At 35.8% G+C, this 18,945-nt stretch overlaps 1 protein-coding gene across 2 annotated transcripts in view; it reads left to right on the top strand.

Moving 5' to 3' along the window:
* Positions 1 to 14,768, top strand: part of LOC121981458 (protein CHROMATIN REMODELING 19-like) — a 49,104-nt gene extending 34,336 nt beyond the window's left edge. Inside the window, exons 10-12 of one of the 2 annotated variants that reach the window (XM_042533987.1) lie at positions 5,523 to 5,659; positions 5,744 to 5,962; positions 14,196 to 14,768. In XM_042533987.1, the coding sequence (XP_042389921.1) occupies positions 5,523 to 5,659; positions 5,744 to 5,962; positions 14,196 to 14,355 (516 nt within the window). In that variant the 3' untranslated portion in view covers positions 14,356 to 14,768. Of the gene's footprint in view, positions 1 to 5,522; positions 5,660 to 5,743; positions 5,963 to 14,181 lie in introns of both variants that reach the window. The other variant, XM_042533986.1, reaches the window with a different exon arrangement.
* The last annotated feature ends 4,177 nt before the right edge of the window (positions 14,769 to 18,945 follow it).

Below are 18,945 nucleotides of genomic sequence, written 5' to 3'. Positions count from 1 at the left end.
ACTCTCGATAATCAATACAGAGCTTCATACTATCGTCCTTCTTGATAAACAGTACTGGCGCACCCCACGAGGAGAAACTAGGGCGAATGAAACCCTTCTCTAACATCTCCTGGATCTGTTCCTTCAACTCCTGTATCTTTGGGGGTGCTAATTGATACGGTGCCTTAGAAATTGGCACCGTACCTGGCATAAGGTCAACGGTAAACTCCACCTCCCTCGGGTGGAATGGCAATAACGTCATCAAGGAAAATATTAGGAAACTTCTTGACCACCTTTACCTCTTCCAATGATGGATTGCCTATAATAGGGGCCAGAATCAAACTGGCTAAGAAAGCCCGACAACCTTTAAGAATGAGTTTCCTTGCTCTTATACAGGATATCACTCTGGGCAAAGCCGAGCATCTCGATACTTCAAACCAGAATTGCTCTTTTCCGTTCTGTCTGATCAACACTACCTCTGCTAGTAGTCAATCAATATCCCATTCTCAGACAACCTATCCATTCCGAGTATAACATCAAACTCTGGCAGTGGCAATATGATAAGATTGGCATAAATTGGGTGACCGTGGAAGTCAAGCTTAAGCTCTTTGGCCATGCTGGAAGACCAAAGTGCTTCCCCTTATGGGACGGTCACAGTATAACTTACAACAAGTTTAACAGTTTGAATGCCCTACGTTTCACAAAGGTCTTAGATATGAAAGAGTGATTAGCCCTGAATCCAATAATGCCTTAGTGGCTACCCCTACTATGGAGATTTTTCTTGCAGGTGCTTGGTCACACGCAATTTCCTCATGACTTCAAGGTAGGTTCAAAATTTTAAAGATTCAATCACTAATAATGGAAAAAGAACTAAATTAATGCTGATGAGTAAGTATATTTGTAATGAGTGTCATTACACATATCCGCCCTAAAGCAGGCTGCTTCAATTGCGGGCAATCATTGGATATGTGTCTAGCAACTCCGCATTTGAAGCACTTGTTCGATCCCCACATGCATGTACTGTAAGGCTTGCGCTTGCACTCCTTGCATAAGGGCTTTTACTCAGTGTTAGGGGTGACATGCTTGTGAGGTTGTTGTTATGTGGCTCTCTGAACAATTTCTTCCCTTGCTGTAGTTGCACTCATGGTGGCCTCTTCCTCTGCATCTCACAAGCAATGTCCTTCAAAGCTTGCTTAGTTCGCAAGGCCCTAGAAATCGTAGTAGAGTACTACGTAGGGTCCTCCATCATGACATCACTACGAATAGTCGGTCGTAATCCATCCATAAAGTTCTTCGGCTTCTCCGCCGCATCCTTGGCAATTAGGGGGATGAAATGACACCCCCGATTAAATTTCCTCACATACTCAGCCATCGATAAGTCTCCTTGCCTCAGGTTCATAAACTCCCGTGTCATCCGTACATCTGTAGTGAAATACTTGGCATAGAACACCTTCTCTAACCCATCCCATGATAGCATATTCATATCCACGAAAAGCTCCGCTCCTTCTCACCATAATAATGCATCCTCTTTCAGTAAATAAGTAACACACCTTACTCGGTCAGCGTCACTAAGGGCCATGAATTTGAATATCACCTCTATAGATTGAATCCATCCCTCGACAACTAGTGGGTCAGTCATTCCCGTAAAATTCTTCGGATCCATTTTCCTGAAATGCTCGTACATTGCCTCTGTGAGGAGTCTCAGCGTGCTGTTCCAACAACTAAGCCATCCCCTGAAGCACACGATCTCCAATGTCAGACATGATAGCGGTGGAGGCGAAGGTTTCTGAAGCACTCGATCCCCATTGTCAGATGGCGGTGGCTGCGGAGGCGGAGGAGGTTGCGCCTCTTCATACCTCTCCCCATGGCCCCTATTCCTCCTTACGTACCGTCTAGGAGGCATCCTTGTACACAGTCCAAAACAAGCACATAAACCACATGCATTTTAAGATAAAAGGTACATCAATTAGGTTCTTAAATTCCTCAGTGTGACTTATCTGAACTTTTAAATTTATAAAGGCTTGACTTCTTGAGCTTCTCGCAACCGGTAGTGTCACACCCTTAATTAGGATCATGCTTTGATACCAATTGAAACATCCTAACACTTTATGATTTTTAAGTTTTTTTTTAAACATTTAGTACCAAACATCTGAAATTTCGTAATTTAATAACTCAACTCCAATGTCATGCATTCCGAACATGTTCAACTAGAAACCCAAATAAAAAAAAGAAACTATTTGCGTCTGAACATCATAGTAGTAAATGAATATCCAAAAGATCGAAAGGTGCAACCAACCAATTAAAGGGTCGTAAAACATCTAATAATCAACTTACATCATTGACTCAAAAAAGAAAACTCAACATCCTAATACGGAGAATGATATAAACTGAAATAAAAAGGCCATTGGGTGTGCACTACTTGGTACGAGCTAGCTCATCCATCAAGACTCTCCGTCCCCTCATTACCTGCACCATATAAACCTAGTGACATGGTTTAAAGTGCCGTGTGGAGACGGTCGAAACGGGCAAAACATCTCATTCCGCTTAACGACCGACACCGGCACGACCCCAACACCAGACCCACGACAGTTGCGACGTGTTGCTTGACCTCGTGGCTGCAACAGAGGGGTCAACACGACCTCGGCACCAGACCCACGACAGTTGCGACGTGTTGTGTGACCCCGTGACTACAATGGAGGGGTCGGTTGACCTCGCAACAACATCAGAGAGGTCGCATAACCCTTTCGCTATCGCCACAGAGACGTTGTGCGACCCTGTGGCTGCTGCAGAGGGGTTGCACGACCACCGTGGTTGCACCGGAGGAGTCACGCGAACCCCGCGGCTATGGCTGAGGGGTCGCGCAACCACAAGGCACCGCCGAAGTAGTGCGAGCTCGCGAGTGGTGTCAGATTTCGGATTTTTTTTAATTAAACTTAGGTTAATTATTTTAATCAACTCCTAGTTATGATGAAGATAATCTAAATAGACTTTATTAAACTCTCATAAATTATTTATTTATTTATTATCTATTTTCATATCTTTTTTTTTTTAAAGATTATTTTTTATATTGTTTTTTTTAAAAAAAGGGTAGCCCGGTGCACGAAGCTCCCGCTATGCGGGGTCCCGGGGAAGGATTCATTGTACGCAGTCTTACCTTGCTTTTTTGCAAGAGGCCGTTTCCAGGATTCGAACCCGTGACCTTTTGGTCACAAAGCAATAATTTTACCATTGCGCCAAAGCTCCCCTTCATTTTTTTTATATTGTTTATTTTTTAAATATTTATGTTAAATATTTTATTTTTTAATTAATATATTTTATATTTAAAAACACTGAAACTATATCGGCACAACACGATACGGTATCAAAACTATATCGTTCCGATCTAGGACCGAAACCTCGGCACGGGTCGAAAGTTTTAACCTTGCCTAATGAGTCTAATGACTCAGCCAGTTCAACATTTTATAACAAGAAATAACTACACATACACATGTTTTTTAATATATCTTTAAGGAAATAACTTGAACATTTAAAATGAAATTTAGAATTTTCTGCCATCATTTAATTCCATGCACCTTCATACTGTAATTTAATAACATCAAACATTTACTTTCACATCAACATTAAACTTCATAATATTTAAATGAGTATAGTTCATTAAAAGTGGCTCTTTTACATCAACCTTCGTTCGTTTGGCCAAATATTTTCCTTAGTACTAGGTTTGGTAGTGTTACTCTGTATCCTTTAAGCCGGGTTCCACAAGCTTTGGTAAGGTTTCCGATATCCTCTAAGTCGAATCCTTACCATAGTACTAGGTTTGGTAGGGTTTTCACTTTTCCGGTATCCTCTAAGTCGGGTCCACTTGCCTTAGGTAAGGATTTTTGGTATCCTCTAAGCCGGATCCCACAATCCTTTTTTTTTTTTGATTTGATAAAGAATTTCAATATCCTCTAAGCCAGACTCCTTTACTCGTCACATTGTCACATTCAGCAACAAGAAAAATAGCTCACCTTTCATGCATTGATAGTCATTAAAAAAAAAAAAGATAATTTACTTTGCATACAAAACAATCTACTTTTCATGCATCAAGAGTCGTTGCTAAAACAACACGGTTTGCTTTTCATGCATAAAAAAATTAAAAAAATATAAATCATTACTACATGATATGTTAAATGAATTAATTATGCTTAGTCATAAATAAAAAAGTACCATCTTTAAGTGTTAAAATGAAACTTAAATCAGCATGCAGACAATTAAGAAATAAATACCAAAAAAAAACAGATTTCCAACTCGAAAAACAACATTTGAACTTATCAAAACAAAATATATTTCCAGCATGAAAAACAACTGTCGAACCTGCCAAAACGATACAAATTTTCAGCATGAAAAATAGCAGCTGAACCTCTCAAAACGAAACAAATTTCTAGCATGAAAAATAACAACCGAACTTCCCAAAACAAACAGATTTCCAACATGAAAATTTCTGAGCAAGAAAGTCGTAGAAATTCATCAAAACCTTCTAAGGATTGAAAAACAAACTTTTTAACAAAAAGGCATGCAACCAACCTCAACATTCATACTACGACCCATATAGTGTAGACAAACATGTTAGAAAACTTACCTTAGCATTTGGTGTCTGAGAAGATCCTTAGCGAGATGTAGGGGAACCGATGTTAAGTTCTTTGATAAGGTTCTTCCTCATTCTCCTCAAAGGTTGCTAGGGTTCGGATGGACGGCGGCGGCAACAAAACAAACAAAATGAGGAAACCTCAATTTCTCTCATCAAGGGATTTATTTAAAATGTAGGGAAGAGAGGTTTTCTAACAAATTGGGTTAGGTCCGTTAATTTTATTACTTAGCATGTTATTTACCCAGCCCCCTTTATTATAGTCATGGTGCATAATTAAATACTTTTAAAAAATAAAATTTAAAACTCAATTTAGTCAAATTTTCTAGAACCGGTTTTAGGCACTACAGTGTAACATAATTTGATAGATATTTAAAGCTTACCCTTGATGTAAATCTAGAATTAAAATAAACGTATTTGTCACAATCTCATTACCTTAGCACTAGTAACTATTTCATCACACATATCTTTTGTCACATCTATATAACTACTTCTTTATACCCCCATCACAATAATTGTTTTTGGTTTCTATTATAAAGTTAATAAAAATCATATGCCATTCACTATTTTCCTTCTCTATATATCTTGCCATTAGTTGTCTTGTTAAGTAATTAACATCTATAATAGATCTTCCCATCATAAATTAAATTGATTCTCATAAAGTTGTGTCATATCTTATTCTTTTCTCAATAACTCTTTTTCAAAGTTTCATGTTATGATTCAGCAACTTGTTCCTATATAGTTAGGTTATTAGTCTATATTTCTGTCACTTATATGTACTAAGAAAATTATTCCTCCATTCCTCATTCCTTGGGCATCTTCTTGATTCTCAATATTTATACCATGATCTTCCAAATCAAATTAGTACAGTTTGATTTGAATTGTTTGCTTATTTTTCAAATTTGACAACTTCCATTAGGTCTTGGCAGAACTCCTACCTCGTTTGAAAAAGGAAGGGCACAGAGTTCTGATATTTAGTCAGTGGACATCAATGCTTAACATCCTAGAGTGGGCATTAGAAGTTATAGGTGTAACTTACAGACGTATGGATGGAAGGTAGAGTCATTTTTACTTATTTTTCAATTCATTCTTTGGATTTAACATATTCTAACTTTTCAGTGAATTCTTGATTCATTTCAGTACTCAAGTGCTAGAAAGACAAACTATAGTGGATACTTTCAACAATGATTGTTCCATATTTGCATGCTTGCTCTCAACTAGAGCTGGAGGACAGGGTCTTAACTTGATTGGAGCTGACACAGTTATCATTCATGATATGGATTTTAACCCACAAATGGACCGACAAGCTGAGGATCGTTGTCATCGCATTGGCCAAACTAAGCCTGTTACCATTTATAGGTATGAAATCTATTACCTGCGTATATGTATGATAAGTGTGTGGATATGGAGTTGGTATAAGGAGTCAATCATTGCTAATGGAGGGTATTAACTATTTACAAGTGGTATAATTTTCTTTTGCAAGGCTGGTTATGAGTCTAACTTTGCTTAAATGGGCTAAATGCAAAGACTCTGAGTGTAGGTATTAGGCTCGTCTACCTTTATTTAACTAATTGGTCATTTATGGATTTCAAGTCCAGGAGTGATAGGAACAGTTAAGTCTTTACGCTGACAAAATCTATAATTGAGATGACTAGAAGAAAGTGAAATATCTGAGAGAAGGAAATAATGCAAAGCTAGTGAACTACACGATAAAACATGGTTGTCTATTTGCATGATTGATCTATTTTGTCTCAAATCTAATCGCCATTCAGTCCTTTTCTTTTTCTTGGTGATGAATAAATCTCTCTATGTACGATTTAGATCTCTAATATTTCTTAAAAAAGTGATTCGAGTGATGGGAGTTTGTACAATGCATCTAAGATTGAATGAGATTAATATTCAAATATTTCTTCATAAAATGTATTAATTTAACCCTATAAGTAGTGCCACCAACTATAGCACGGTACCACTAGAAGCAGATCCTAATATTTCTTTAAAAACCCTTTAATTGTTTTATAGCAACTAGAAAGGGTTGTAATTGACAAGCATAAAAAAGTGAGTTATTTCTTAGGATCCTTAACTGTTAATAGGTTATGTATAAACACACTTTATTTTTACATAAATTTATATGCTTAAGAAAGACTCCAAAATTCCACCCCAGGGTGGAAGTTAAAAATCAGCACCTTAAATATACAATACATTTAGGCTAGCGCACATAAAATGTTAAGGCTAGTTGCACATAACATTAAGGTTAGTTTACCACGTGTTCAATTAAATTGAAAAGCCATTTTGCCAATGTCAATTCCATGACCAAGGAATACCCCTATTAAATTGTATCAAACCAAGCCAGAGGTAATTACCAATAGAAGACATTAGGATAGAGGGGACCCCTCGAATGGGATCAACTAATGGACTAATTGGTTGCATACCTCTGGGAGCCTTTGGAAATGACTATAAAAGCGTAGCGAAGATTGTTTATAAAGAAACACTCATATCAATTTACATTCATATACATAAAAAAGTCTCATTTTCTTTTGAAAGCATGTTAATGATTTCTTTGAAATAATGTGATAATATTTGTAGAGAAGAAATTGAAATAAATATAAAGAGAGCATCTTGGATCTATGACTAAGGCATTTGCATTAAGATTTCGATATTGACGGATGTTGTATCCATATGCCTCACAGATAACGTAAATGCAATAATTTATCCTCAAGAAATGGAAATGTTGAAGGGCTAGATTGTAAATTGCTAGATTTTTTGTATTTCTATTTTTTCAAGGAAAGATATTAGCTACAATAAAGTGTTATTTTCTGGCAAAAGCTTTTGATAGAACCTAAGGAAAAAAATGAAAGCAAGGAGATTTTCTTGTTCCTAAGGGATTCAGTTAAGATGATATCAAATATTTTTTAGAACTCCCATGATGTATGATGGAATCATCAATTATTCAAATATGAACTACATCATTGCACCATCTTTTTGAAAAAGAATCTAGGTGTCACCTGGGCACAATTAGCTAGGTGTTGCATCACTTAATAGGTGGCCTTTGGTAAGCAGGGGTTTTAAAAGATGGAGTACGTGGACTGCCCTACCTAGGTGGCACATGTGGTTTGCCTCAGAGATCTATATGAAGTTAGATAATGAAAATTAGTTTTGTTTAGTTTTGAGGTTCAGTTATTAAGAAAAATTAAACCCAAAATCTTCATATTTGCCACAAACATCTAACTTCAACCAAGCCTATTATTTTTAGCAACACCAGAGCTCTCTTTTCGTGACCATTTTCTAACCTTTTTTACTTTTTATTTTTGGCTAAAATTTCTTTTGTTCTTTAAGTTTGTTCTCCCTCCTGTTTCTTTTCCTCATATATTTTTTAGTTTTTCAACATTCCTCCTAGCCATTTAACATTTCTTTCTAGATTTATTACTATTTTTCTTTGCTTTTTATTAGTATTCCTTATAAGGTCATTCGTACCTCTATCCTCTTCATCCTTTTTACTCTATTTTCTACCTTACCCTATTTTCGCTTCTATGGATCTTATATTTTTCACTCTGTTACTTTAAATCCATTAAATAATCTTTTATTATATTTATAGTTGTAATGTATGATCCTATTTTAATAATATTGCCTAGGCTGCTGCCTAGGGCCCTTGAAATGTTTTTAATACCTTGAATTGCACAAAAAAGGGTCAAATTATAATTGTTAATATAGATGCTATAGTTATATCCATTAAGCCCTATTACCCAGTTTGGTAGCAACTATTTTGTTAGGATATGTGGCGCTACGAGAGGAGGGGTAAATATCCATAAACAAAGATAAAAAATCAAAATGAATAACCCTTGTATAAATTACAAGGCTCAAATAAATTTATAAACATACAACAGAAATTAAAAAAAAAACAATATTAATAATTTAACACAATTCAGACACTCTTGTCCTACTCCATGGCTTTTTGAGTCACACCTCAGAAATCCCTTTAGAAAATTATTCTTTGTTAAGAGGTAAAGAAACCTCATACAAATATAAAAACAAGTACGAAAATAGAAACTTATAAAAAAGAAACTCAAGGAAAAAACATCTTAAATTTTTTGAGGTTTCAACAAGAGTACCAAAAGAGTATGAATATCAATATCCTAAGATGGAGTGTTTTTCTTGAACTCCCCTTGACTCCTCTATTCTAGCCTTCAAACCAAGCTTGGATAAATATCACACAATTATTTTGTTTGAATTCAGTTGACTGAAATGCTAATAACGAAATCCTTATGCTAATTGCACTTGTTTAATCAACTCAATATTTGTTTAATAGACTCAATCCTATTTAGTTGATTCAACCAGATAAGAATGCAAATTTATTTGCCTACTGTTAACATTTCTAGGCGGCTTGAAACCATGTTTAGTCATTTTATATCTAAATTAGTGGACTTAATTGGATGTGACAAGAACCTTATTCATCCAATGATTAACTTAAAACTTCTATTGAATGAATTCAAACACAGAGCAATTTTTTTGCAACAGCTAACTTCCTAATTGACTCAAATAACTTTAATTGACAAAAGCTGAAATAGAAGTCTTTTGTTTACGAGTAAGGGCAGCTTGGTGCACAAAGCTCCCGCTATGCGGGGTCCCGGGGAAGGATCCATTGTATGCAGCCTTACCTTGCTTTTTGCAAGAGGCTGTTTCTAGGATTCGAACCCGTGACCTTTTGATCACAAAGCAACAACTTTACCGTTGCGCCAAGACTCCCCTTCTCTTTTGTTTACGAGTAGAATGCCAACAATTGTCTTCCAAGTCGACTCACTGCTTAATCGATTAAAAATACATTCAATCAATTAAAGTTGCTTGAGGATCTTAAGATAACTTGAGATCAAGATTGTTTGTTGACTATGACATAAAACACATGTGCTTGGTCTAGTAGATGTCTAGGTAGACTTCTACCCCAAAAAATCAAGTTTAGAGTCCCTCATAACCTCTTAAGACTCACTTATCTTCTTAACTAAAGGTTTTTCCTCCCAATATTCATTTGCTTTCCTATAGGTCTTGTCTCTAGGTTTTCATCCATCCACCTAAAGGTTCCTTCTTTAGGTCTTTATCAACGATGCTAGTCGTGCTTGTCCAACTTGACCTTTTGAGCATCCAACCAAAATCTTTTGGATTTTTGCGTATCATACCAATTATGAGTCAATCAACCTGGACCTTGTTGGACTTATGCTAACACCTTATTGGATTGATCCATATACTAAAACCTCTTGAACTTTGCTAACATTTGTTGAACTATTCTATCTGCCAAGATCTCTTGGGCTTGTATCTGCCAAGACCTCTTGCATTTTTATCGACACCTGTTGAACTTCTTCATTTGCTAAAACCTTTTAGACTTTTTCTTCTGTGAAATATCTTATTAACCATAATCTACTTGGGCTTATCCAACTTGCCACCTTAATACTTGTTCAGTTATCACCATACCTGCACTTGCCTTTCAAGCTTTTGCACCTACACGCTTAACAAATATATCTTAATAAGCATAACTAAAACCTTTTGCTAACTACATCAAAACAAGCTGGTCAGACTCGATCACTTGAGTCATGTTTGTACCAATACTATTCGTGACCATTATGGTAAAAAATGTATGCAAAACTTCTACCCTAATTATATGCTTTGGTGTCTCGAGTAGTAAAGTCCAGTCAATGAAATAATTTGTTCTATAGACAATATCACTTTTAGTAAAGGTCATAATGTTAGACAAATCATCACAATATGAGACAAAAGGTGAGGTCATAAGTGCCACGCTTCCGGTAGACCAGAAGGTATCCCACCCGGTGACAGTACAATAAGAAAGAGAAATCCAAAACCAATTACACAGAGCACCAATCAAGACAATTGATAATTAACCGAACTACTAAATGTCCATGCATGTATGTATGTATATATGTGTGTGTGTATGTATGTATGTATGCACTACAAAACCAAAATAGAGAAAAAGTTTAAAACAGTTAACGCCAAAACGAAATAAAGAATCACAAAACAACATCAAACCAGGACCAGCAAGCTAGGATCTCCAAGTAGTTCTAGACACAACTATCTGACTTTTTAGTAAAAAATACTCCTTTAACATGCAAACTTGGGGTCAAAGGAAGCAGAAATTAAGCACAAATTTCTTAGTGGGTAATCAGAAAAGAAGTGCATGAATTTAATATCTTAAAGAGGTCAAGGGAAACTAACGAAATCATTTTTAATACCACTGAACATTTCTCTTTGAATTCTTTGTTAACTTTTAGAAATTAAAGAACACTAGTTATCGACCTTTGATCATTTTACTAGATGGTCATCATCCAGTCAAAGCATAATAACAACAATTAGATTATAGGACAACAATAAAAGTAAGTCCATAACAAGTATAATCAAAACAAGCAGGGTGTAATGCAATCATAATTGTAAATCCCTAAGAAGTGGACTACTAGAGCCAGTGTCCTTAAAGTATATTAATGTCATATGAACTAAAAGCCGTCAAAATAGATACTGACCATGAGCGACTACACGCTACCACGTTAACTTTGTGGGTGGTCAGGATGCATAGATAAAAATCAACTACGGGCGACATGTTACCACATCAGCTTCGTGGGCAGTTGAGTTTTCATTATTAATTGCTAGAGTTCATACTATTGTAATTAAAAATCAATAGTGAATATAAGTCTTACTAAATCAAACATAGCATTATAGGGTTTATCTACTAGAATTTTGGCTATGACAATGTAAATTAACAATTAGCATAGGTTCAACTAATTCAAATATGGTATCCCAAGACATACAGGTAAGTGTAGTACAATATAAATAATAAATAATAAACAAAGTTACCTAGATATCAATAAGTATGGAAGGACAAACAACAAAAATGATAGGTGTCAATCTGAGGAGTAACATAGAGCATCAGTTGTTAGTTTTGTTTTTTTAAAGCACCCCTTTCGAAAACAGTATTACAACTTATATAATCCTATTAATTAACTATTCATGCACCAAAGGTAAATTGGAAAGGTCAAAGGATAGAATTACCCACCTCACTTCGTGACAACGTTCTCTTGATCGTCTATGAGGAGAGCACTTTGGAAGTAAAAGGAGAAAATAAATATATATATAAGAGGGTAAATGGAAAGACGTTAGGGTTCATATTGATTCTCTTTTTTTTTTTTGTTGATTCATTATTATTATCATATTATTATTATATATTTTTTTTTGTTGATTTAATTGATTCATTATTGTTATTATTGTTATATATATATATATATATAACAATAAGTGTGTATGCTGTAAAATTGATTTTATATAGAATGAAAAAGATATATCTAGTACAGTCATAACTATAAAATATGATCATAATTGAATGTCTCATGTATTGTATGTTAGGGAAATGATGTTGCTAAGTGTTCAGATTTGACCATGTTGCTTTTTATGCTTTTTAGTTGATGCATTTGACGATGTTGCATCAAGTGTACATGGATTTAACACATTGCACATAGAGTTTGCAGAGCTTATGTAGTCAACAATTGTAACAAAAGGTGATTACTTTCATTTCAGGTGCCTCTCACAGCTCGTCCCTAGGTTATGTGAAGGGACGTAAATCACGGGGTCAGCTTATAGTCGACCGCCAAGTGACTAGATGGTGGGAGTTTTTTTTTTCAGCTTATTTAGTCAACAAGATTGAGCATTGAGTGGTTGTGGATGTAGTTATGGAGATCATGTGTGGCTCGGAGGCCTAGTATGAGTGTGCTTGGTAGATGCAGAGGAGTTTGATGCATATTATATCAGAGGCCTAATGTGAGATGATTTAGGGCTAGGATTTAAGCATAAGAGCATTAGAGATTATGTGAGTTAAATGTCATCTTAGGGCTTATTTTTGGGTAGCATTATTGTTGATGATGTGTTTAGCTAGATACTACATATTGGCTTAGTTTGAAGCCTTCCACCAAATGACTATTGATCCCAAGTCATAATATGTTGCTTGATCAGTCCCAAACATTGCCTAGTTTTACAAGTAGGTAAATTGAAGGATGGATCATCGATTGGTTTTTGTTGAAGGTGAGTTTAGTCAACTAAAGCATGTCAATTAATCGAGTGAAGGGTTCAATAAACAAAATATTCCTGTTCAAGTATCAGTTGGTTGGAGAATTGAGTAGGTGACTTGAAGGGAAATCTAGTGTCGACTAATCATTAGCTGCAAAATGTTAACATTTGCTTGATCAATTGAATGGAGAATTTTTAATCAATTAGAGTTAGAAAAAATATAGCCATTAGAGTCCCCTTATAAAAATTCTTAAGAAGCTTTGAGCTGCATAGAGGTTACATAGAAACATACTCATTCTCTAATCAAATGCTAACATTGCTCAAAGGTCATCAAGGGGACAAGGTTGAAGGCTTCAACTCAAACTCTTGGTATTCTCTCTACACTTTCATTGAATTTGAGAGGATATTATTTAAAAGATCTCAAGTTGGAATTGTAAGAGTTTTTCCCCAATGCATCTTGTGAAGGGGTGGTTCTAGACATGTTATAGGATGGATTTAAAAGATATCTAAATTATGTTAAATTATTGTGTTAGTGTATGCTGTGTTTGCGTACTTATTTACTTGACAAGATCAAATCCACACGATCACCTTCAAACAACTAACCGTGTTTTGCATGACTATTTGCATTTAAGTGTGTTGCTTATTCAACCGTCTCTAGTGAGGTGCATTAAACCCATCCACTGATTATGATACTACAAGTATGGTGAGAAGAGATATATTTTGCATTCTAGAGGGGCTATAACTAGTACAGTAGTGTCTATTTCAATAGGAAATGCTATGGTACCTTTGGATGTTGTTTAAACTATTGAATTTGTATAATTAGAAGCAACCAATTAGGCTTGCGATGAAAGCTAGAAATAATCCAATTTGATCACCACTTTGAGATAGATCTTAATAGAAAACTATTGATTAACGACAACTGAAAATTGAGTTTAGGAATTCATTTTAGAAAATTATTAACTCTAGAGATATGTTAATATGGAGAAGATAAAATTGTTTAAAGCATGCACAAAACTGGAACGTCCTTTTTTCCAACTGGAGAATGGGTTATTCACATGTAATGGTCAAAGGCTAATTGAAAGCTAAATAGTGCTGACTAAGAAGCCTTGGAGAAAAAGAGATGTCTCTTGAGTTAGCATAACATGTGGAACTATCAATATAATTTCAGTCATTCAGTAGCAAAAGTATATATTTCAATTTCCAATTGCCTGGAATTACAGTGCTACTTGTGGAGTACATAGTTTTTTCCTTATCCCTAATTTACTTTTCTGTGGCGTTAGAGACTGCCATCAGTTAACAGTTCGCTTCAGGCAGTGCAACTTTCTTATATGCAACAATAGTACATAATGGGAAACATCTGATACAATAGTTCCTTTGACATTCAGAAACTTGTTTATATTATTCTTTGCACCATTAAATTAAAGTGAATTTTCTGGACGCCTAAATTGTGTTTTAAGAAATTTACATGCACAATTGTTAGTAGATCCTAAGGCTACTTCTATCATGGGACTTCTCATTTCTGTACTCAGTTGTCTGTTAACAGGCTTGTTACCAAGGATACTGTTGATGAGAACATATATGAGATTGCAAGGCGGAAATTGGTTTTGGATGCTGCAGTCCTTGAGTCTGGAATCGAGCTGGATAATGAAGATGTTCCTGAAAAGACTATGGGAGAAATTTTGGCATCACTTATTCTCATTTGAAATTTACCCAAACCATAAAGTCAATGAGATTTGATCACATTTCTGATGGACCTTACGTCCTAGAGCTGATTCAAATCCCTCTTACACTGAAAGTTGAACCTCCTTTGCAGTATCTTCATTTGGTTCTTTTATTTTGCGTAGTAAGTTACAGTAAAATTAATATCTTTCAGTGTTTTTCAGGAGAAATGGCCTAAGGGAAAATGTCTTTTTAAGTTTTTGTTCGATTATCCCAGTCATTTAAGTTTCTATGAACAAATTGACGGCTTCTACAAGACAAAATGAGATGCAGACTGACTCAAGTCAAAACAATTGGTTTTGTGGTTGACCTCCATACTATTAAGTGTACAATTGTATGATACAGAATACAGATCTCATTATAAATGATGGGGGATTTGCCCATTCTACTTTGATCAGATTATTCTTTTTTCCTTGTAACATCATTACAGCAATTGGTTTTTTTGCTGTCACGATAAATTCATGTGGCAAGATGCATATTGCACTAAAATGACTAACAGATTAAATATAGTGAACAAACAGATCGCCGGCGCTACATGTTTCAAATACCTTCTTTGAATTCATGCTACTTTCCTATTCAGGTTAATTGCACATTTTGTCAAGTAAAACGCTTAAACTTGCATTCATTGTGGTCAAATATTTGTTTCTATGGGGCGCTTAGTTAGTTAAAGGGTGATAGATTTATTATAATGAGTAGAGATTAATTTCTAATAGACACATGTTCTTAAAAAAAACTTTTTCTACCCTTTAGCTATTTGGCAGTTGGTTATAAATTGATCATGTGATTTATCTCTCTTCACACGGACTGTAAGGAATATCTAAGATGAGCGTAATCATCTTTATTACAATTGGGGTCAAACATTCTATATAAAAATGAACATTTGATTGTGATTATGTTTTAATCAACTGATTGGGAGAGATTTTTGAAGCCATCTTTTCCATAGTAAATTCTCACTAGAGATTAGGAATGTGTTGTTGGTGTAGCTGTCTTCTAAGGGGCGTGCTCATTGAATCATTATAGTTGGCAATAGCTGGATGAGGGATTGATGACTTCTTGGTCATGATTATTTAATTGCTTCATTCTTTTGGATGGTCATAGCACTTTTTTAGATAGTCTAGATATGGCAATATTGTCGAAAATAATTGTATGGTCAAAACGAGAGTTAAATTTAATTGCCCTACTTATATTTTATAAAATATGATGACTTTGGTGCCAACTTTAAAAAACAAAAGTGATGACTTTTGTACAACCATTCATTTTTGTGCTCAGTGAACCTCAACTTTTTGGAACTTTTTAGTGAGAACTGATGAGACGAATTGATTGGTTGAATTTTTAAGTATTTGAAGTGTTGAAAAGAAATTGTTTATTTAAAATGGAGGGGCATGATCAAAGGATGGACAAGGGATGCAGCACTTGTTTGAATTCGAGTTTTAGAACTGTGCAAAAAAGAAGGATACCATCAAGGAGCTTGTTGGTAAAATTCTGAACATGGTGTGTAAAATTGGAGATCAATTTGATTATGATTCAAAATCAACGATTCAATAGCTCGGAATTAACAGTTTAACAGTTTAGATCTTTCCAGTTCAATAGTTCAAAGAATCTTATCCCTTAATCTCAATCTTCAAAGATGATTATGATTCACAATTTACAATCATTGTTTACAGTTTGATTTATGATTTATGATAGTTCAAGATTATGATTTATATATATATTTATATATATATATATATATATATATATATATATATATTTTAAAAAATATATAAATATAAATTAAAAAATGTAAACTTATTTAAGTTAATCTTTTTATATAGGGAATTAAAGTCCATGTAGTTGTGACTAATCCAAGAAAAGGTGACTAATCCAAGAATCCACACACACAAGCACTCTCCACTATGAAAACACTCCTTTATGGTAACTACCGAAGGCAGAAAAGCCCTACAACACTCTCAGTACAAGAAGAAAGAAAGGAAAGCAAATACAATTGAAATCTTACAAGATTTACACTGGAAACCCTAACTCTAGCTTCTTCTTCTTGTCGTAGATCGCCTCTTGACTTGGACGTGCACAAGCACTTGCCTCCAAGAACCTTCAAGAACTGGTGGTGAGAGCTCGGAGAAGTTGCTGTGTAGATCGGAGAAGAATCGGGTGAAGCAGTGCTGAAGAAGACGCTCGCAACGGCTTTATCCAGCGCCAACGGTTGGATCCCAATCGATTGAATTGCTCTCAATCGATTCGATTGGGGAGACTTTGGATAGATCGGTTGATGGATCCAGAGCGCCTCTGTGCTCTTGGAAATCATTTGAATCGATTGCCCAATCGATTCAACATGTCTCGCGCGATTTTCAGGGCTATCGCGCGATTTCCCAGCCTCCCAATCGATCGGGTGATCAATTGGGAGGGTCTCTGTGCTCACGGCGATGACTCCCAATCGATCACTTAATCGATTGGGCTAAGGTTTCTTCGCGGCACCTCACCCAATCGATCAACCGATCGATTGGGCATGATTCAATCGATCGGTTGATCGATTGATACAACTTGATTTACCCTAATCAAGTCCCACAGACCTAAAAACCCAACATCCGGTCAACCATGACCTGTTGGGACATCATGTCTAGCATCCAGTCACCCTTGACCTGCTAGGACTTCCTCACCAAGTGTCCGGTCAATTCCTTTGACCTACTTGGACTTTTCTCCTCGTGCCAAGTATCCGGTCAACCCTTTGACCTACTTGGACTTCTCCATACCAGGTGTCTGGTCAACCTTGACCCACCTGGATTTCCACGTGCCTGACTTCACTCACCAGGACCTTCACCTAGCTTCACTCACTGAAATTTTCATACTGCCTAGCTTCACTCACTAGGTTTTTCACCTTGTTTCACTCACCAGGATTTTCCAACTGTCTGGCTTCACTCACTAGGACTTCTCCTCTGCCTATCTTCACTCACTAGGTCTTTCACCTGATTTCACTCACCAGGACTTCCCAGTCAAGTATTCAGTCAGTGTTGACCTACTTAATTCTTCTTCACATCTAACTGGTCAACCTTGACCAGAGGAGAATTATACCAACAATCTCCCCAAATGAACGATTGCACCTGCAATCTCCATATATTGTCAGTCTCTATGTATTGTTAAACATCAAAACCCAAGCATCAAGACTCAAGCTTGAGCCTTCTCAAGCTTAGTCAACCAGGCCAACCTTGACCTGGGAATATTGCACCAACAATCTCCCCCTTTTTGATGTTTGACAATACCTTTAAGTTAGGTTAATCCCATAACCTCAACTTCCTTTCATGCCAAAGTATGAATGAGAGTTTTCTTCATTCTCTCCCTTTCCTAGAGGGCAAACTCTCTCTTTAGATAATGAAGGCCTAACTTAAACCCTACACATTCTCCCCCTATTGGCACACACCAAAAAGAACTCTCCCCTTGAAGAGTTACTCACCGTTGTTCACAACTTCACTCGTTGTTCACAACACCATAATGAAGGTCTCATACCCTTCATTATCTTTAACATTCACCCTTGAGCATTAACCAATCCAACAATGAAGGTCCCATACCCTTCACTGTATTAAATGCTCACCCTAGAGCATTATTCCATGTTATGATGCTCATCCTATTTAGAACCCCACAATGAAGATATCCACGCTCCATTATTTTTCAATGCTCAACCTTGAGCATTATTTTTCTAAACGAAGGTTTAACCACCTTCAATGGTTTCGGAAAATAAGTTCCATGTCCTTAAGGAGTAACTCTCCCTACAGACATACTTCAAACTTCTGTCATTCCACCAACAATGACTTGGAATCTCCAAATATTTAGGAAATCCAAATTTAGAAGTTTTGAGGTTCAAAAATTCTAAATTTAAACCAAACCTCAACCTAAACCTCTACTTAGTCTCCCTTAACCAATCCAATCTTGTTTTCATCATGAAAACTCCCCCTAAATGTATACAAATGTGTTTTGAGGGGTTAGGAATGGTTACCTAGACTCAAGATGGTCTAAAATGTTGAAATTAAGCTTTCCCAGCCGAAATCAACACTTCAATCGATTAAAGTTGGGGTTTAAATCGATTGAAGCAAGTTCAATCGATCCATGGATCAATTCAATAGGTGTGGATCGATCAATGGATCGATCCAGTGAACTTCTGTTCGTGATATCACTCCTCTCAATCGATCACCCGATCGATTGAGGCACTTCAATCGATTGGGTGATCGATTGAATGCCTGATATCCTGAAAGTCTATTTCAGCGAAGTTTAAAAACTCCCTAGAAATTCTATAAAATTCTAAAATTCATGAAAATTCATGCAGACATTACTTAGGGTATACACTATCAAGGAAAAATAGTTTTATAAGAAAATACTTCCTATTTTCAAAGATTGACACAAACTTGAAAACTTCTAAAAACTTTAGTGTTTTCTTTAAGTTTGTGTCTAACTTTTCAATGATGATTACTATCAAAAGATAGTCTTCATTAAGGTTTTCCAAAGCATTTTAAAATTATTTTCAAAACCAATATCCAACCGTGTTTTTTGGGTTCAATGCACATGACTTGTACATTAGCTTTCCCAAT

The sequence above is a fragment of the Zingiber officinale genome, chromosome 5A, assembly GCF_018446385.1.
Source record: "Zingiber officinale cultivar Zhangliang chromosome 5A, Zo_v1.1, whole genome shotgun sequence".
Classification (NCBI taxonomy): Eukaryota; Viridiplantae; Streptophyta; class Magnoliopsida; order Zingiberales; family Zingiberaceae; genus Zingiber; species Zingiber officinale.
This window is presented reverse-complemented; position numbering and strand designations above follow the sequence as displayed.